The following is a 21,038-nucleotide window of genomic DNA, read 5'->3' on the forward strand; positions in this document are numbered from 1 at the left end:
ATTGAGGATATGTATTGTACTTATCATTCTGTAGAACTAGCTTTTTTTTTAATCCAATGATGTGTCTCTGAGGTCAAGTTCTATGAATCTTGACCTTCCTCTTCTAAGAGATGCTTAAAGCACCACCATCTGAGCGGCAGATCCCCTTTGAACGGACACTTGGATTTTTTTTCACACACATAATGGAGTCTTTTGTTCATGGGAAATATTTGTGGACCTACAATTTCTTCAAACATTGGAAAACACTGATCTGGACCAACTTCCCTCATGTACATGGAGAGGAAGTGTCAACCCAAGTATGTCCAAAGCAGAGGCCCTAAACTCAAAAAACCTGATTCTTTGTGTTGACTCTGCCTCTGATGTGCTGTGTGGTCTTGGGCATGTTCTCTGACCTCTCTGGGCCTCCTCCCATAACACATAGGACTCAGGATAGGATGGGTATCCATTTTTCCCCCCTGTGGAGCTGGGGATGGAACCCAGGGCCCCATGCATTCTAGGCAAGTGCCGTACCCCTGAGCTACACCCAGCCTCTTTAAAACACACAACTTTCATGGCTTCTTGCACATTCTCAGATTCATTTTCCTCTCTCTCTTCTTCCTTCCAGGGGCCTAACTACAATGGCAACCCCCCAGGGTTTGTGGAGGGTGAGTATCTGGCAACCAGGGTCAGTGGAGTGGGGTGCTATGGAGAGGGTTAGGTCAAGTTCTCAGTCCAGTTTGAGTCAAAAATCCCAGAGGTCAAAAACATCCTGGAACACCCCCTGAAGCGCCCTAAGACTCTGGCCCAGGCCCTGGCGCTCCTGTCACACTGTCCAGGGACACGAGCAAAACACTGTTCCCTCTCCACCCCGGAACCCTGCCGCGTGGCAGGAGCCTGCTCCTGCTGGGACAGCAGAGCCGCGGTCCAGGGCCGGGGCCGGACCCCCGCGCCTCACCTTCCTGCGCCTCTCCCTCCAGCAGGCTCTGAGGACACTGTTGTGGTCGCCCTGTACGATTACGAGGCCATTCACCGTGAAGACCTCAGCTTCCAGAAGGGGGACCAGATGGTGGTCCTGGAGGAGTGAGTGCCCACCCTGTGCCCAGCTCGCCCACCTCAGTACTGCATTCGACCCTTGTCTTCAGGGAAGGCCCGATAGGCTGGCTCAGGAGTAGATGGCTGTGGTCCCAACAGAGGAGACAGAAGGGGTGGCTGTCACCCCGATGGGGGCCACTATAAAGGGGACCTAGCAATGGCACAGCCCAGGCAGAGGGGAGCAGGCAGAGGTCTCTGAGTTCCCTGGCTCCATCCCCTTCAGCTGTGGGGAGAGCACCAGCCAGTGCTGGGCCCATGGGGGAGCAGGGCTTGCTCAGCCACACCCTCTGGGCCCAGCAGAGCCCCTGTGAGTCCCCATGGGCACCAGGCCCTGCCTTGGGCCAGCTACAGGGCCAGTGAGGGCGAGCAGGGCAAAGACCCAGTCCACAGGTCAGGGACAGGCTTGAGCCTCGCGCTCAGTGGGGACTGAGTCCATATGGCGTTGTGTTGCTCAGGACAATCTTGGCTCAGCCCTCTTCATCGGATTGACCTCCTGGGGCTGGGGGACTCTCTAGGCCAAGTTGGGGTGACCTGAAGGGCCTGGAGAAAGGTCCCTCTGCTCCCTGACTCCCCCCGTCTTTCTTGTCCCTCAGGGCTGGGGAGTGGTGGAGGGCGCGATCTCTGGCCACCAGGAAAGAGGGCTACATCCCAAGCAACTATGTGGCCCGCGTGAATTCCCTGGAGACGGAGGAGTAAGTATCCCATTTCTTGCTTCCAGAAGGGAGTGCGATGGCCTCAGGCCCTTTGCACACACTGTCTCCTGTTGGCACGCTCTCCCCAGGCTCCTGGCTGGGCTGGCTTCCCACCCTTCAGATCTCAGGGAGCCTTTGGCTGGCCACCCATCTAAGGCTGGTCCGCTCTGCAACTCTCACTCCTGTGAGCCTGTTTTACCCCCACAGAACACCTCCTGCTAGCAGAAAACTGATCTCATTTCTTTGGTTATTCACCTGTGCATCGTGCACCTTCCCTGCAAGGATAAGCGCTGGCACTGTGCTCTCGAGTTAGACTGCTGGGATTTGAACACCCCCTCTACAATTTCCAAGTTTTGAGACCCCAGACAAGTTGCCTGCCCCTCTGTTTTTTAGTTTCCTCACCTATAAAATCAGAATAAGAAAGGTGATAATTCCATAGAGTTGTTGGGTGGATAAGAAGAACTCAATGAATACTAGCTATCTTTCTCCCCGGCTGATAACAGAGGAAACAGTGGCCCAGAGAAGGAAAACAACTGGCTTAAAGTCACACAGGGTTTGTGGCAGGGCCAAGGCCACCTGACATCTGTTCTGAGGCTTTTTTTTTTCTTTTTCTTTTGGTACCGGGGATTGAACCAGGGTGCCTAACCACTGAGCCACATCCCCAGCCCTATTTTGCATTTTATTTAGAGACAGGGTCTCACTGAGTTGCTTAGGGCCTGGCTAAATTGCTGGGGCTGGCTTTGAACTCACTCTCCTCCTCCCTCAGCCTCCCACGTTGCTGGGATTACAGGCCTGCGCCACTGTGCGCGGCTTTTCCTATCATCCCTGTGAGGGTGGGGATGGATTCAACTGGGGCTACTTGAACTTTTCTACCCAACGTTCCAAATATTCAGGAAGAATGAAGAAAAGTTCCTAGGATATGATCCCAATTATAAAATTCTTTTCAATCTCACGTTCAAGCCTAGGGATTCATACCAACTGTATTTTCAGGAATGCAGAGGAAGATTGGCAGGAAAGCCAGGGCGGTTCAAGCCCTCACTCCACAGACCCCGGGGCCCTGAGAGGGAGCCTCCCGGGGTCACCTGTGCTTGTGAAATTGCAAAATTAAGATGCTTGTCCACAGCTGGCTAGGACAGTTGTCCCTATTTGGGTCCTCCTATCCATCTCCCGGTCTTTCCGACTGAGTGGCCCTGGAAAGACCATTTTGCATTTGTAACACGGCTTTATTTTTTGAAGTCCCTCCCCCAAGTCCCCTAGGCTTCAATCTCAGCAATCTGGATTTGCCTCTGGCAAAACATCTGTTTGGACATCAAAAGGTGATTGTTTTCTCCAAAATCTCAGAGTCAAATGATGCTGCAGGAAGCCAGCCTGCAGCCTCCCCGTGGTCCTCCACTGAGCCCCGCGGGCCCCCGGGGCTCTGCGTGAGCTGGACAGACCGCGCCCCGCTCACCACCTCCCTTTCCCTCAGGTGGTTCTTCAAGGGCATCAGCCGGAAGGACGCAGAGCGCCACCTCCTGGCTCCCGGGAACGTGCTGGGCTCCTTCATGATCCGGGACAGCGAGACCACAAAAGGTGACGCCAGCCCTCCCCACCTTGTCCCGTGCTTCAGGCGCGATGCCTCCACCCCACCCTCCGAGCGCGCTCCGTGGAGGGTGGAGCGACCCACCCAGGTGGCCAGGCAGCCGGTTCTCTCCTGCCCTCTGCCGCTCTGAACCCGGCAGGTCCAAGCTCTGTGCCCGGTTGGCCCAGGAGGCCAGGCCCCCAGCTCAGCTCGGGAGGCAGCCGTGTGGCTCCGGATCCATCCAGCCAACACGCTCCAGATCCATCCAGCCAACACCTGGAAACTGGTCTTCGCTAGCTTGTATTCCCCCCTGTACCTGGAAGAACCCAGGGGCCTCTACCCTGAGCCACACCCCAGCCCTCTCTAATTTTCATTTTGAGACATTCCTCTAGGTTGTCCTGGCTGGTCTTGAACTTGAGATCCTCCTGCCTCACCCTCCCGACAGACTGGGAGTATAGGTGTGAACGATCACATCCTGCTACTAGCTTTTATTTGTTAATTTATTTATTTGTGCCAGGGATTGAACCCAGAGGTGCTTCACCACGGAGCTCTGTCCTCAGCCCTTTTTATATTTCTTAGAGACAAGGTCTCACTAGGTTATTTAGGGCCTTGCTAAGTTGCTGAGGCTGGCTTTGAACTTCCAATCCTCCTGCCTCAGCCTCCCGGGTTGCTGGGATTACAGGCGTGTGCCTTTGTGCCCAACTTGGCTTTTATTATTATTTTGTAAATCACCATATACCTCGTCCAGAAGCCTAATTTCTCCCTCTATAAGGAAACCGGGTAGGGTGAGGCCGTGGGAAGACCCAAGCGGGCCTCCTCTGGACTCTGCCTGAAATGCTCCTGGGAGGAGATGTTTGGAGGTTCTGTTGCCTGGAGCAGCCTCCTGAAGTCCCTGTACCCTGAAGGCGACATCTTGCTCAGTGGTGATGGGAGGGCGGGAACAATGCCTGAAAACCTTGTGTGACAACCTGGCCTCACAGGCTACTTTCCCTGGGGGATGGGCGACTTTACGTTAAGCCTCTGTAGTGTGGTTTCCGTGCTGCTGATTCACATAAACCAAGCAAGTTGTAGAAAGTGGGACCTCACGGGACCCTAAAGCAAACCCTTCTGGGAACATTGATCAAAGCATCATTGTGGCCAACTGTGACTCGGACAGTGTCACTCACGGTCAGTGTTTCAGGTCAGAGATTGTTTATTGTCTCCCACCCAATAAGCCCCTTTCGAGGCCCCAGGGGGAAATGAACAGAGACCAAAAGAAAGACCAGGCTTCCTGTCGCCCAGCAGCTCTCCTCTCTGGTGTGCCCAGGACAGCTTGGGGACTGGGCTGGTCCATGCTGCAGTCAGGGACAGAGCAATCAAACAGAGTCTCACAGGCCAGTGGGGGCAGGAGCGCAACCCTTGTCCAGCCCTCACAGCCTCCATGGCAGGGGCATGACAGCTGAGCCACCATAACAAAACTTTGCAGCAGGAGGCCCCTGAATACCATTCTGCTGGCTTTGGGGATTCTTCCCACCCTGTGGGGCATGAGTCAAGCCAGCCTCATCTGGACTGGGACAGAGTGACTAAGAGGGAGCCAGTTGCTTGGGTTTGAATCCTAGCCATGCCACTTACCAGCTGTGTGGCTTTAGGGGAGTTACTTCACCCCTCTGGGCCCCAATCTCTTCATCTATAAATCAAGGCTGGTAATATTATAAAACCTCTACCTCCTGGGGTTATTCATGATTGTAAATAATGTCATTAATATAATTATAATTCATTATAATACATATTATTCCTTTTCATTCATCGTTTATTTGTACAGGGCACTTAGAACAGCTCCCGGCATGTACGGTCAGCAGTTAGTCATTCAACAGTTTAGCTGGGCTGGGCTCAGTGGCAGGTGCCTGCCTTAGCATGCACAAGGCACTGGTTTCGATCCCCAACACCTCCAAAAGTAAAGATCGATCCAAAACAAACTTCCCCCAATCCTATGAGGAAGGTGGAAGACGAGGGCACCAGCTCGCAGATGGCAGACTGTGGTCATGGACTCCGAGACTTGTGTGTTTCTGGTCCAGGTGATCACAGTGCAGCAGGTTCCCATGTTGCTGTTACAGACTCAGTGGCTCAGACCCTCGTAAACTTGTTACAGTTCCCAGGGTCAGAAGTCTGACCTCACTGGATTCAGGACACGGCGTCAGCAGGCTGGTCCCTCCTGGAGGCTCTCCCTGCCTGGCTCTGGAAGCCATCAGCATTCCCTGGTTCTTGGCCCTTCCTGACGTCTCTCCAACCCGTTATTTCCACCTTTACACCTCCTGCTGCTGACCTTGACCTTCTCAGCGTCCCCTGCTCGGGACCTGTGTTTACCCTGGGGCTCCCTGGATAGTCCAGGATAATGGCCCTTGCTCCAGATCCTGAGTGTAAAGTCCCCTATACCATGTAAGGTGGCCCGTTCCCAGGTTCCAGGTATGAACATCTTGGGGACCCCTGCTCAGCCTAGCCTGCCACCATGTGGTCACATGTCAGTAATCGGATCTTCTGTGTGATTTGTCCTTTTATCTGTTTGTTTCTGCATAGTCTGGCTTGTTGTTTTTTGTTTTTTGGTACCAGGGATTGAATCCAGTGGCACTTAACCACCGAGCCACACTCCTTAGCCTTTTTAATATTTTATTTAGAGTTAGGGTCTCACTGAGTTGCTTATGGTCTTGCTAAGTTGCTGAGACTGGCTTTGAACTCACGATCCTCCTGCCTCAGCCTCCCGAGCTGCTGGGTTTCCTGGGGTGCACTACTGTACCCGGCACGCCTTGACTTTTTGTTTCATAGATTGATGTAAGTGGTACATAAATACCATAAATACTGAGGGTGATGATGACAGGGACCATTTATGGAGTGTTTGTTCTGAGTACTTTACAAGCATCACTTCTTTTGATGGCCAGGCAGTGCGATGAGGGAGGGAGGTGTGTTCCCATTTCACAACTGAGGAAACTGAGGCACAGAGAGTCGATACAGTCTCCTCGTGCCCAAAGTGTCACGGCTGGACATGGCAGAACCAGGGTGAGAACCCGGAAGCATGATGCCACAGCCCACTCTGCCCTCTTGTGCTCCTGCCCGGGTGCCAGGGTGGAGTCAGTAGCAGCTTTTCGGAGGTGTCGGGTGCAGACTGGAGATGGCAGGTCCCGGAGGTGCCGTCCTGAGGGGTTTCTCTCTGGCCATCGCAGGGAGCTACTCTCTGTCGGTGCGAGACTACGAGCCCCACCAAGGAGACACGGTGAAGCACTATAAGATCCGGACCCTGGACAATGGGGGCTTCTACATTTCCCCGAGGAGCACCTTCAGCAACCTGCAGGATCTGGTGGCCCACTATAAGAGTGAGTCAGGCCTCGGGCCACAGGCTACCCTGCAGAGCCCACACCCCTTGGTCTTTAGTTTTCAACATCTTTGTGGTCTTTTTTGGGGGAAGGGGTACTGGGGATGGAACCCAGGGACCTCGACCACTGAGCCCCAGCCCTATTTTGTATTTTATTTAGAGACAGGGTCTCACTGAGTTGCTTAGCTCCTCGCTTTTGCTGAGGCTGGCTTTGAACTGGAGATCCTCCTGCCTCAGCCTCCTGAGCTGCTGGGATGACAGGCGTGCACCACCGCGCCCGCAACACTTCTGTTTTATTAGTTTTGCTTTGTGGGGCTGGGGGTGGAAGTCTGGGCCTCACTCACGCTGGGCAGATGCTCTGCCTCTGAGCTGCACCCCCAGCCTTCAGACGTCCCACCACGATGGGCCTGTCCCCGGAATCCCAACCTCTGGGTGCACTTTCTGACCCTCCCCAGACAAAAGGTTGCTTTGGATTCTCCTGAAGCCTTGGGCGTGTTGGGCAAGCGGGTGGGAGAGGTGTAAAAGTGGCATCCTGCCCTGCTCTGCTCTCTGGGGGACATCCCTGTTGGTGACAGGCAGGTGGGACATCGGCCAGAACACTGCCAGGAGGGCTCTGAGGGGAAGCTACTGCAGGCTCGGAGCTTGCTGTCCTCGACTGACCGGGGGACTCTATTCCAGAGGGGAAGGACGGGCTCTGCCAGAAGCTGTCAGTGCCCTGTGTGTCCCCCAAGCCCCAGAAGCCGTGGGAGAAAGACGCCTGGGAGATCCCTCGGGAGTCCCTCCAGCTGGAGAAGAAGCTGGGCGCTGGGCAGTTCGGGGAAGTCTGGATGGGTAAGGACCCAGAGACCACAGCTCCAGAGGGAGGGCCAGAGGGGACAGTACGGCTTCCAGGAACTCCCCCGCCCAGGGACCGGGATTTGAACAAGAGTCATCAGGGGGATTCCTCTGATAGCGAACCAAATGCCCCTGCGGTCCACACGGTCCACGCGCTGGTCTGCCTCTGACGTCCAGCCTGCTGGGATCGGAAGCTTCCCTCAGGGAAGTGGGAGTCCTAGATGAGGAGTCCCCTGGTGGAGACGGTCTGCCATTTGGGTTCACGGACCCAGAGGCCCTGGGGATGGTGAAGGGGAACAGTGGGGAACCGAGCTTGGACCTTCCAGGTGAGCTCAGGGCTGGCACCAAGGACAAGCTGTTCTGAGCCCCTGTCCTGTGCCCAGCAGCTCGGCAGACATTGTGTGCGCGGAAAGGCACCTTCCGCCCCACTGTGGGCCGACTTTTGGCCCAGCGCCCCGTGCGCCCCGTGCGCCCCACTGTGCGGATTCTCCACCGCAGGGGTGCAGACAGCCGTGGAGAGGCCATCGGTTCCTCCGGGTGCTGTGAGCGGAAGAGCCACACACTTCAAGAACATTGATTGAGCGTATTCCAGGCACTGAATCAGAAGAATGAGGCAAAAGGGAAATACGGAGAGGAACGTGGGACGGATCAGAGTAGAGCGGCCCCAGACCTCCCTCTAGGAGGCCCCAGATCTGCGCTAGAGCTTCCTGAAGCCAAGGCCTAGAGGAGACCAAAGCGATCAGGAAGTCAACAAGCAGGGTCTGAGTCCCTGGGGTGGGATAGGGGCGGTGCCCAAGGGACTGAGTGGCACTCGGGGTGATTCATGTATAGGCAGCCAGAGTAAGTGTGGTAGAGGACGAGGCTGGAGAGGTGGGCCCGCCACATCAGGTGCATAATGAGTCTGCAGTTTATTTCAAGAACAGTGTTAAGATTGAGGTGAGATGTATGGCGGGGTGTGGTAATTTAAGTGGTGTTTGAGGATCATTTTTTAACCTTGTGACAGACCCTCAGAAAGAATGGTTATCATTTCCACTTTGCAGATGAGGAAACCATAGCTCAGAGAGGTTAAGTGACTTGCTCCAGTACACACAGCAGGGAAGCAGCAAACCAGCCTTCTAGCCCATACCTGTCTGAGCCCAAAGCTGTGCCCTCCCTCCCTGTCTAAGGGCTGGGAGGGCAGGAAAGACTTTCTGGAGGAGGCTGGTCTGCAGTTGGTCTACCCAGGATGAGGGAAGGCCTGTGGGTTCCAACCACCTTCCCTGCTCCGTGTCCCCCTTCAGCCACCTACAACAAGCACACCAAGGTGGCAGTGAAGACGATGAAGCCGGGGAGTATGTCGGTGGAGGCCTTCCTGGCCGAGGCCAACCTGATGAAGACGCTGCAGCATGACAAGCTGGTGAAGCTGCACGCGGTGGTCACCCAGGAGCCCATCTTCATCGTCACGGAGTTCATGGCCAAAGGTGCGCCTGCTGGGGCCGGGGGCGGGGCTGCCAGCTGCCGCCCATTCTGGGAACCGCAGAGGCGAAGGTGGCCGCACGTCTGGCCAGGAGTCCTGACAACAAGCACCCAGCGGGCACCAGCCAGCCAGCCCTCCTGGATCATGGGGTCACCTTGGGAAAGGGAGAACCTGGGCCACCGGGAGAGGGATGTGGCCGGAATTCCCTGAGCAATGAGGCGAGAGGCACGTGGGTCCCTGGTGGGCTCACCGGGGGGCCTCAGAGACCAGGGTGACTCCTTTCTTCCTCAGCCCCTGTCGCTGGGCCCCCGGTGCTGTGCAGAAAAGAGCAGAACAAAACCAGCTGGAGGCCACCCCACCTTGTGACAATTCAGCATTTCCCAGGGCTGTTTCTTAGGTCGCCATTTCCTGACCATTTTCCATCCCTGCCCATTTGAGGATCAACAAAAACTTTTTTTTAATTTTTTTTAATATTTATTTTTTAGTTTTAGGTGGACACAATATCTTTATTTTACTTTTTATGTGGTGCCAAGGATCAAACCCAGTGCCTCATGCATGCCAGGCAAGCGCACTACCACTTGAGCCCCAGCCCCAGCCCAACAGAAACGTTTTACACAACCTGTTTGTGCTTTGAAATCACAAAACTCCACTTTCTAAATATTCAATTATGCCAGTTTGTTTATCAAACTCGACCCCAGGTGCCCAGGCTCCGAGGGTCGTCTCAACCAGAGGGCCCCTCTGGCAACCAGAAAGTCCTTTCAGAAAAACTCAGGTTCTAGTCCTCAAAGGAGAGGCGTGGTAAGCAAGTGCGTTTATAAAATCCATGCTCCGGCTGAGGCTGGGGCTCAGGGGTAGGGCGCCTGCCCAGGTGTGCAAGACCCTGGGTTCAATCGCAAGTACCGCAAATAAATACATAAGCCCATGGCTGTGGCCAGACATGGTGATGAGCATCTCTAGTCCCAGCTGCTCAAGAGGCTGGGGCAGGAAGAGCACTTAGCCCAGGAATTCCAAACCAGTCTGGGCAACACAGTGAGTCCCAGTTAAAAAAAAAAAAAAAAAAAAAAACGGGCGTGGTAGCTCACGTCTATAATCCCAGTGGCTCAGGAGGCTGAGGCAGGAGGATTGTGAGTTCAAAGCCAGCCTCAGCTAAAGCGAGGCGCTAAGCAACTCAGTGAGACCTTGTGTCTAAATAAAATTCAAAATAGGGCTGGGGAGGTGGCTCAGGGATTGAGTGCCCCTGAGTTCAATCCCTGGTAGCTCCACCAAAAAAAAAAAAAAAAAAAAAAATCCATTGCAATAAAAATATTTTAACCATCCACTAAATAGTAAGAATAGTAAATGTCCCTCTTCCCTCCCCAATGCAGGAAGCCTGCTGGACTTTTTGAAAAGTGGAGAAGGCAGCAAGCAGCCCTTGCCAAAACTCATCGACTTCTCAGCCCAGGTAAGAGCTTCATGGTGAGGCTGTGAGGAAAGGGACAGGAATACAGTTATTGATTCAATAAGTAGTTATTGAACACATACTGTGATCAGAGCGTGAACAAAACGCAATGGTTAGCAACTGTGGTGGCGCGCCCCTGTAATCCCAGTGGCTCAGGAGGCTGGGGCAGGAGGATCTCAAATTCAAAGCCAGCCTCAACAACTTTGTAAGGCCCTAAGCAACTCAGTGAGACCCTGGCTCTAAATAAAATATATTTTTTAAAAGGCTGGAGATTTGGCTCAGTGCTTAAGCACCCCTGAGTTCAATCCCTGATACAAAAAAAAAAAAAAGTAATAGTTATTAACTGCCCAGTATAAAAAAAACAATCCACCTTCAGGGGCTGGGGTTGTGGCTCAGTGGTAGAGTGCTCACCTCGCAGGTGGAAGGCACTGGGTCCGATCCTCAGCACCACATAAAAATAAATAAACAAAATAAAGGTATGTGTGCATCTTCCCCAGCCTGGGTGTTTGTCACTTCTACCTTGTCCCATGGTCTTTGCTATCTGTGGGAAAACCAGGAGGACAAGGGGCTGGGGGATTGCACAGCCAAGCAGTCAGCCTGGTCCAGGAGCAATCAGAGAGGGCTTCCCAGAGGAAGCAGCCTGGAGGCTGTTGTGAAAGACAAGTTCTACCGAGGCAGAGGAAGGGCAGGGTGTTCTAGACAGAGGAAACAAACACCCAAAGGGGAAACAAAGGAGCAGCTGGACCTGGGGCTGGGCTTTCTGGAGACTTCCCAGGGCAGAACTCATTTGCATATGCAAATATCAAGGACCCCAAGTGCACTGACAAGGTCTAACAAAAGGCTCTGTTTTCAGAGCCTGGAAACCAAGGGTATATGGAAATCAAGGCCTGGTATTTTCACTGGGATGCCCTTAACATCTGGGAAACAATAGTTGGTCTGTTGCTAAATTATAACCATCAAGTAGCAGAAACCTTGCTGGGTAGGGCACAGACTGACAAAAGCTACTCTCCCCGTTTCACAGATGGGAAAACAAAGCAAAGTGGGGAAAGAGGTTCTAGGCCTCAGTACTTCCAGAAGCAGAGGTGACTCTGAGCCCAGGGACAGGAAAGAGCCTTCCTGGGGACCTGGTTTTTACCTCCAGACCTAGAGAAGCAGACGCTGCAGCAGGAGGGTGCCCCGTCCCATTACAACTGGCTGTTGAACTAGGAACAACTCTGGGTCTCAGTTTTTCCTTTGTCCCATAAGGGAATTGGACCACAACGGTGGTTGCCAAGTTTGATAACATTGTTTAGCCACAGCTCTGTTAGTGGAATGAAGTTTTCGTTTGGTTTGGTTTGGTACCAGGGATGGAACCCAGGGGCACTTTACCGCTGAGCCACATCCCCAGCCCTTTTAATTTTTTCTTTAGAGACAGGGTCTTGCTAAATTGCTTAGGACCTCACTAAGTTCCTGAGGTTGGCTCTAAATCTGTGATCCTCCTGCCTCAGCTTCCTGAGTGGCTGGGATTACAGGTGTGCGCCACTGCACCCAGCGTAGTCAAATGAAGTTCTATACAGTAGTTAAATATATAAAATTATAAGGCAAAAAAGCGCTGCTCTGGTGGAAGCAAGCAGGGAGGAGCCTCATACGTGGCCCTTCTCTCCTCCCCTGATCCCCAGACAACCTGGAGGTATCCTAGGATTCAGCTTGAAGAGCCCCAGGCTAGCATATCCTTTCCAATTGGTCCAGCTCCAATTCTGTGACTCCCTGATGCTCTTGGAAGCAAACCCAATGCCAGTGCCTCGAAGAAATGATCTGTAAGCAAATGGGCTTAGGGTTTTGCATTGATCCCCTTGATCCCACCTCTGCCTGTGCAGCTTTGAGCAAGGTGCTTAACCTCTCTGAGAACTGGGAGCATGGATAGCCATGGTCAAAGAGAAGAGTCTGGCAGACACGATCCTAAGCCCTTGAATGTAGGCTTAGAGAATTAACCTTCACATGACCTCCTGGAGGCAGGTACTGTTATTGTCTCCCTTTATAGAAAAGTGAGGCAGAAGAATGAAGTGATGTCAGCCAGTGGGTACTAAAAAATGGAGACTACCAGCCTTTTGACTGCACCATAGAAAGTACTAGACCAAAAGGTCAGGTGGAGTCAATGAGGAGGACTCTGAGCCCGCCTAATACCTGCCATTAGCCTAATAACTCTTGCTGATGGTTCGTCTTCTTAGAAATTCCCCCACTCCCCATTCCCCACACCTCCCACTCCAAAGAAAATCAGAAACCCTCAAGTTTTTGTTCCCAAATCCAGACCTCAGTTCCCGCTGCCTCGGGTGCCCCCTGCTGTCCATGTCGTGCAGGTGCACCACCCGCTCACCTCAGCCCTTGAGCCCCTGGCCTGGCCTTGGTCTGTCTGGTCAAACCCTTCGCCCTCTACCTTCCCAAAGGGCCTCATCGAATTGTACTCATGCAGCCCTCCAGAGCTCCGGTTTTCTAGGGTTATTTAGAGGCAGTGTATTTTAGGGGCAGTAGATTAGGATTCTTTAACCTGGGTTTGAGGCTGACATTCAGTATTTTCCTACTGGGTGTCCCCTCTGTAAAACAGGGATCATGGTGATTCCCAGCTTGAAGGGACCAGAGGCCAGTTTGTAAACTGTGTTATTTCCTGGGTATCTGAGGATTAATCTTAAGTATTTTCTATCCAAACTCTTAGAGGAAAAATGTCTTTAAGACACAAACGTGTGTCTATCAGAGGCTTCCTGGGCACCTACCGTGAATGCACCCTCCACATGGTCTGTTATTCGCTGGGCAGCTACAACAGTCTAAAAATCTGCATCAAGGTGGGTGCGGTGGTGCAGGCCTGTAATCCCAGTGCTCAGGAGGCAAAGGCAGGAGGATGGCGAGTTCAAAGCCAGCTTCAGCAATTTAGTGAGGCCCTAAACAATTTAGCGAGACCCTGTCTCAAAATGAAATTTGAAAGGGCTGAGGATGTGGCTCAGTGGTTAAGTGCCCCTGGGTTCAATCTATGACACACACACACACAAAAAAAAAATGTGTGTCAAATCATGCAACTATATTGGCCAAATTATATTGTAACATTGTGTGCATGTGCCAATATGTAACAACAGATCCTGTCATTATCCACAACTATAATACACCAATTTAAAAAAATGAAAAAAATCATGCACACTGCTGCTCAAAGTCTAATATCTCCCTTCGCCATCAGAATAAAATCCAACTTCCTCTCCTGGACTAAAGGCTGTTCGAAACTGGTGGTCTCCTTTCAACTTCAGTTCTCCCAATCTTCGGCTCATCCTCCCTGGCCTCTGTGCTCTTCCACTGTTCCACCAACACCCAGCTCATCCCTGCCTCCAGGCCTTTGCACCTGGTATTTCTGCCTGGAATATTCTTATTTGACACACTTTTTTTTTATTGTCATCATTCTGATCTTTGCTAAAAATTCACCTCCTCCAACCAACTTTCCTGACCACCCAACAAGCCCTCAATACTTCCTGTCCTGTGACCCTGTCTTCTCTGTCCCTTCTGGTACTTATCACCATCCTCAGGAGCTTTGCCCAACTTACCGTCTGGCACCCATAAGACACTCCGTAGATTGTTGTTGAATGAATAAATGAATCTTCTCCTGGAGAAATCATCGCATTGCTTTTTCCTTGAGGACATTTCAAATGCTCTCTGGAAGTTTTGTGATTCTAGAGAAATCCCCCAAATTGAGCAGGCCTTAAGCATCCCCCAGCCTGGGTGGATATGCAGAGAAATGCCAGTCTGAGCCCAGAACCCTTCTGACAAGAGGGGGGTGCTGGCTCAGATGTTCTTCACTTTTCTCCCACTTGGTTAGTCCTTCCCCCCTGCTCTGGTTTAGGGGGGAGAACCTCTTGGGCTGGGCCAGATCCAAGGGTGAGAGTGTCTCCATTTTGGATGCAGATTGCAGAAGGCATGGCCTTCATCGAGCAGAGAAACTACATCCATCGGGACCTCCGAGCCGCCAACATCCTGGTCTCTGCATCCCTGGTGTGTAAGATTGCTGACTTTGGCCTGGCACGGATCATCGAGGACAACGAGTACACGGCTCGGGAAGGTAGGGAATGCCACCTGCAGCCCCACGTGCCCTCTCGGATGGGCTGTGAGTGCCAAGAGGAGATGCCTGCGAGAGTGACGGCAAGGGGCAAATGTCCATATACCCAATATTACCTCTGTGTTACGAAGCTGGTGAGGTCTTGGACTTGAATCTCTCCCAGTGACTTCGAGAGGGAAATTTCAGAGCAGATTGAGAAGCACTGATCAGTTCTAGACTTAGTGAGGCAAGTGCATGTTGAAGTTCAGGGTTAAGAGCAACTTGCTGGCTGGGTATAGTGGTGCATGCCTATAATCCCAGCAGCTTGGGAGGCTGAGGCAAGAGAACTCCTAATTCAAAGCCAGCCCCAGCAAATTAGCAAGGCCCTAAGAAAACATAAAGAGATCCTGTCTCTGGATAAAATATTAAAAAAGGACTGAGGATGTGGCTCAGTGGGAAAGCACCCCTGGGTTCAATCCCTGGTACCAAACCAAACCAAACCAAACAAAAGGCAACTTTGTGCACAATAGACAAAAAGGAAGTCTCCCAATGTCCATGAACAGTAGGATGGACACATAAGTTGTGAAATATTCACATAATATAATATAATACCAGGCAGCAATGCAAAGCACATTCCAACACCATGGGCAACCAAATGGATGATTCTTACAGAACGATATCAAATTGAAATAAATCAGACCCCCCAAAAAAGTGTTGATGCTGAATGCTTCTGTCCATACGAAATAAAAAATAAATAAATAAAAAGAAACTCATAATAAAGTTCATAGCAGCATTATCATAGTTGCCAAAAATGGAAACAGCCTTAATTAATGTTGATCAACTGATTAGCAGATAAACAAAATGTGGCCCGTTCATTCAATGGAATGTTATTTGACCATACAGTGGAATGAAGGATTGAAAGATGCTGCGATATAGGTGAACCTTGGAAACAACATATTAAGTGAAAGCCAGGCACACAGATGCATCTCATATGAAATGTCCAGAACAGGTGCAGTCATAAACACAGAAAGTGACTTTGTGGCTGCCTAGGGCTGGGGTGGAGAGTTGGGAAAAAATGAGGAATGAGTATTATGGAATTTCAGGGGAAGTGTGATGAAAATATTCTAAAAGTGAATATTCTAAAAGTTATTAAGCTGTATATTTTAAATGCATGGAGGCTGTGTCTGCGAATTGTATGTCAATAAAGCTGTTAAAGAAATGGTTTAGGAGGCTAAGGCAGGAGGATCATGAGTTCAAAGCCAGCCTCAGCAACTTAGTGAGGCCCTAAGCAACTCAGCAAGATCTTGTTACTAAATGAAATATAAGAAAGGGATGGGGATGTGGCTCAGTGGTTAAGCGCCCCTGGGTTCTATCCCAGGTACAAAAAAAAAAAAAAAAAAAAAAAACTGTTAAAGAAAAAAACAGGCAAAATTCATTTCTAGTAACAGAGGTCAGAATAGCGGCTACCTGGAGTAGGGAAGTAGTGATTAGGAAGGAGCAGGGGAGCCTTCTAATGCTTAAAGAGTTCTATACCCTAATCTGATGGTGATTACAAATGTGTGTATTTATTATATGTATGTATAATAATATTGTTATAATAATATTTATATATATAAGTGAAATGCATTTATGTATAAATATGCATTATATGTAAAAATGCATTTATATACATATAAATGCATCAAGTTGTACCTTAGAGTTTGTACGCTTTAATCTTATGTTTGTTATGACTTAATAAAAATGTTTAAACCAGTCAAGCGTGGTGACACACACCTGTAATCCCAGCAGATCTGGAGGCTGAGGCAAGAGGATGGCCAGTCCAAAGCCAGCCTCAGTAACTTTAGTGAGACCCTGTCTCAAAATAAAAAAAAAAAAAAAAAAGAAAAGGCTGGGGATTTTGCTCAGTGGTTAAGCACTCCAATACTAAAAAATAAAAAATAAAATTAAAAAGTTAAATTTTATTTTTAAAAAAAGAAAAGTAGAATGTGTAATTTCTAAACCAGGAGAGGATAAGCAGGAAATAAAAACTCTCTAAATCTAAAGGAAGAAAGGGAAGGAGAAACACACACACACAGAGCAGTTTCTTTTTTTCTTTTTTTTTTAATATTTTTTTAGTAGTAGATGGACACAATACCTTTATTTGATTTATTTACTTTTTATGTGATGCTGAAGATTGAAACCAGTGCCTCCTCCGTGCGAGGCAAGTGCTCCACCACTGAGCTACAGTCCCAGCCCCAAGGGCACTCCAATCCTCAGTCAAAATGCTGGTCTCATCAGATCCAAAGAACATGCAGATGGCTCCCAATTTGTGATGGTTCAACTTATGATTTTTCAACTTTGCAATGGGGCAAAAGCAATCCACATCCAGCAGAAGCATGCTTTGAATTCTGATCTCTTCTCCAGACTAGTGATATGCAGTAGGGCCCTCTCTCACCACGCTGGGCTGCGGCACTGAGCCACTGAGCCCGGGGAACAACCGAGCCTCTGCCGTGTGCCCACACGACTGAGCTAAGAGGGTCAGGAGGTGGGGTGGATTCAATGCACTTTTATTATGGGATTTTCACCTTCACGATGGCTTTATCAGGGTGTAAGCTCATCCTGAGTCAGAAGCATCTGCATCCTACCATCCGTGTCACCACACCTAACTTAGTTAAGAGAAACGCTAACAAAAGGCTGACTGAGCCCCTCCCAGGGCAGGTGGAAGGAAGTGGGGAGCAGGGAGGAGATACCCTGTGACCTCAGAGACTTGAGCCAATGTCCTCCCCTCCCCCATTTCCAGGGCTGAGGGGACCAAGGCCCCTTGAAGTCTCTGTCCCCACACTCTGTGCCCTCTAGGACTCCATTCTTCTGAGCTATAGTTCACTGGGATATCATTTGAATCAACAAGGTGTCCACTCTCCTCTGCCATCTGTCCTGCAGATGGATGTCCCCTGCTTCCACAGCCCTGCGGGGAGCAGCTATTGCCCTGTCCTATTTGTTCCCTCGCCCTAGCAGAGACTCAGCCCCAACTGCTCTCCAGAGGCCCCTGACTCTGCTCTGTCCACCCCTGCAGGGGCCAAGTTCCCCATCAAGTGGACAGCTCCTGAGGCCATCAACTTCGGCTCCTTCACCATCAAGTCAGACGTCTGGTCCTTTGGAATCCTACTGATGGAAATTGTCACCTATGGCCGGATCCCTTACCCAGGTAGGGAAGGGGGCATCGGCTTGGGACCTGGCCAGGCACCGGGTCCATCTCACTGGCATATTCATTCCCAGTCCTTGATCCTTACCCTCCACCTTCCCTTGCCTTTCCCATCTCTGCTAAAGCACCACCATCTGCCCAATTTCCTAAGCTTACAGTCTAGGGGCTTCCTCGGCCCTCTCCTCTCTCACCCCTTATCATATCCAAGCAGTCACAGGGTCCTGGCCATTCAACCAGAAACACGTCCCACGTTTGCCCACCTCTAACAGCCTTACCTGCTCCCAGGCCATGTCACCTTGCTCACCACCGTGGCCTCCCAATCTGTCCTGCTGTTTCTCCCCTCTCTCGCTTATAGACTGTTCTTCAACTGCGACCAAAAAGATTTCTCTAAACTGCAAATCAGATCTCGTGCCTTCTCCATCCCTAATTCTTTAACGGTCTCCATTATAATTAATACAAACCCTCCTAACGCCTCACCTGGCCAGGCGCCACATGATCTGGCCTCTGCCTCCCTCTCCAGCTTCCTGCTGTCCCTCCCCCCAGTCATCTAAAGTATAGCATGTCTCCCCTGTGATTTCCTTTCATAATATTCTATGCTATATTCATCCATGGCGTCCATCCTAATTGATAACCAGGTATTTGCTTAATATTTTCTCCATCAGATTCTAAGACCATAAGGCCAGAAATCGTGGCTGTACTCCTTTAAAAAAAAAAAATATATATATATATATATATATATATAATTATATATAAATATATATATATAATTATATATAAAATATATATATAAATATATATAATATTTATATATAATATATATAAATATATATAAAAAATATATATATAATTTAAAAATATATATATATAATTTTTTTAGTTGTAGTTGGACACAATACCTTTATTCCATTCATTTATTTTTATGTGGTGCTGAGGATTGAACCCAGGGCCCTGCACATGCTAGGCAAGTGCTCTACCATTAAGCCACAATCCCAGCCCCTGGCTGTATTCCTTACCAGTGACTCCAGTGCCCACCTCTGTGCTTGACCTATAGTGGGCTTAGTAATGACTTGTCAAATGGATCAATATATCCCCCTGCCTAAGGAAAGTGCCCAACACTCGGTATACAAAGATGTATACCAAGTAGATTGCATGTAGATTGAATGTAGATGCATGTAGATTGCCTGGGACTCGGGGAATACTTGGGGTGTCTGTAACTAGAACACTGGGGAGGATCAAGATGGATATAAAGAGTCCCTGACTTTTCACACATACAGCACTGAATTTAAATCCTATCCCCATCAACTAAGACAAACTAATGGAGTGATGCTACTTTTCAAAAGAAGAAAAGATAACTTGCCGATGGAGAGGTCAGGGAAGGAGAATAGAGAATGATTATCCTGGCTTTAATGGAACAGTAGAAATTCAAGAGTTGTTTTAGCCTTGTTAAATTGGAGGTGACATATAGACATTCAAGTAAAGATGTCTAAGGGAACCCTCGAATCCATGAGTTTAAAGTTCAAGATTGAGAGTATAAAATTGGAAGCCAGGTACAGTGGCGCACACTTGTAACCCCAGCAGCTCCAGAGGCTGAGGCAGGGGGATTGCAAGTTTGAGGCCAGCCTCAGCAACTCACCAAGATCCTGCCTCAAAATTAAAAAATAAAAAGGGCTGAGGATGTAGCAATGATAAAGTACACCTGGGTTCAATCCCCAGGACCAAAAAAAATAAATAAAATCAGGGAATCACAGGCATTTAACAGTTGTTCTAATATGTAACTAATGTAAACCTAAATTGAACAAGGAAATCGTCCCACTCATAAGATGACCTTGAATCTGGTCATTTGACTTTTGTTTTGTGAGAACACTAGTTATCCAGGCAATGGGTTACAGAGCCCTGTATCCATTTGAATGCATTAGGCAGCAAATAACAAAAATAGTAGACAAAGTGTTTCTGAAACAAGAGGCAAGTCATTATTCCCCATTGAAAGAAGTCAGGCCATGGTGGCCAGTTAGTTCAGCAGCCGAACAGCTGTCAGGACGCTGAGTTAGTTGATGGTATTCCCCATGTGGGTAAGTTCGTTGCTACAGCTCCAAGTATTGCGTCATCTCCCAGTGTCCAAAGGAAGAAAGGAAGGGGTGTGTGCCTTGCCTCACTCAATCAGGAAGGAGAACATCTCCTGGAAATTACCAACGGACGTCCCCCTCAGCTCCCCTTGTCCTTTCCTGGGTCCCAGGCCCTAGCCACAAGGAAAGCTGGCAAAGGGAGCGTCTGGCTTTCTCAGTGGGAGGGGCTCAGCCTGCAAGGGGAGATGGGGAGCCGTGGTTGTTGGGGTGGCCACAGTATCTGTCCACCCTGGGCTCCCACTTCCCAATCCCTCCCTTTCTAATTCCCTGGCTCCTTCCCAGGAATGTCAAACCCAGAGGTGATCAGGGCGCTGGAGCACGGGTACCGGATGCCTCGACCCGAGCACTGCCCCGAGGAGCTCTACAACATCATGACCCGCTGCTGGAAAAACCGCCCGGAAGAGCGGCCCACCTTCGAATATATCCAGAGTGTGCTGGATGATTTCTACACGGCCACCGAGAGCCAGTACCAACAACAGCCTTGATGGGCAGGACCAGGCTGGGGCCAGGAGGTGCCCAGGAGGTGTCTCCAACACCAGCCACTGGAGCCCATTCATCCTTCCCATTCCCAGACACCCACCCTCGCTGCAGCCACAGTCTCCTCATCTGCCAAGTGGATGGGTGGACTGGACAGTCTCTTTTTTACTCTACCAATCCACACTGTGCCATTCTCAGGAGTCTCCCAAGTTGATATTTCTATTGCCTGGGATGATTGAATTCCAATTACAGCTGTGATTTAGAAATGTTTAAAATTATAAAATAAGTATTTAAATAAAAGCTATTGAATAAAAGATATGAATGCCAAGGCCTTTACTGGAAGTTCTGCCCTCCTGTCCTTCCAGTTCCAGAATACCTATTTGCCTTCTTGCTGCAGGCGGAAGGACATTCCTAGAGAGCAGAAGTGTAAAGAAAAGTGACATTCAATGCTCAAAGTTTTCCAACTGCCCTAAAACAATTGCTGGCTGTATTAGTTTCTTATTGCTGCTGTAACAAGTATGGTGACTTCAAACAATGCAAATTTATTGTCTTATGGTTCCAGAAATCAGAGTTTGAAATGGGTTGTCAGGGCTGCCTTCCTTCTGGAGGACCCAGGGGAAAAATTGTTTCCTTGTCTTTTCTGGCTTCAAGAGGCCACACCTGCCTTGGCTCATGGTTGCCTCTGTACATCATTCTGAACTCTGTTTCCATCATCGCTTCCCCTATACCAATTCTGAGTCTCCTGTTTCCCTCTTCAGCGTGTAAGGATCCCTGGAATTACACTGGACTTGCCCAAAAAATACAGAACACTTTT

At 49.9% G+C, this 21,038-nt stretch overlaps 1 protein-coding gene across 1 annotated transcript in view; it reads left to right on the forward strand.

The window, feature by feature from the left end:
- The window catches only part of Hck (HCK proto-oncogene, Src family tyrosine kinase), a 40,894-nt gene extending 20,489 nt beyond the window's left edge, over window positions 1–20,405 (forward strand). Inside the window, exons 3-13 of the mRNA XM_026402074.2 lie at window positions 605–644; window positions 960–1,059; window positions 1,665–1,763; window positions 3,232–3,335; window positions 6,519–6,668; window positions 7,346–7,498; window positions 8,782–8,961; window positions 10,322–10,398; window positions 14,314–14,467; window positions 17,496–17,627; window positions 20,030–20,405. Of these exons, the coding sequence (XP_026257859.1) occupies window positions 605–644; window positions 960–1,059; window positions 1,665–1,763; window positions 3,232–3,335; window positions 6,519–6,668; window positions 7,346–7,498; window positions 8,782–8,961; window positions 10,322–10,398; window positions 14,314–14,467; window positions 17,496–17,627; window positions 20,030–20,232 (1,392 nt within the window). The 3' untranslated portion in view covers window positions 20,233–20,405. The remainder of the gene's footprint in view (window positions 1–604; window positions 645–959; window positions 1,060–1,664; window positions 1,764–3,231; window positions 3,336–6,518; window positions 6,669–7,345; window positions 7,499–8,781; window positions 8,962–10,321; window positions 10,399–14,313; window positions 14,468–17,495; window positions 17,628–20,029) is intronic.
- Window positions 20,406–21,038: the final 633 nt, after the last annotated feature.

This window comes from Urocitellus parryii, chromosome 6, assembly GCF_045843805.1.
Source record: "Urocitellus parryii isolate mUroPar1 chromosome 6, mUroPar1.hap1, whole genome shotgun sequence".
Taxonomy (NCBI): Eukaryota; Metazoa; Chordata; class Mammalia; order Rodentia; family Sciuridae; genus Urocitellus; species Urocitellus parryii.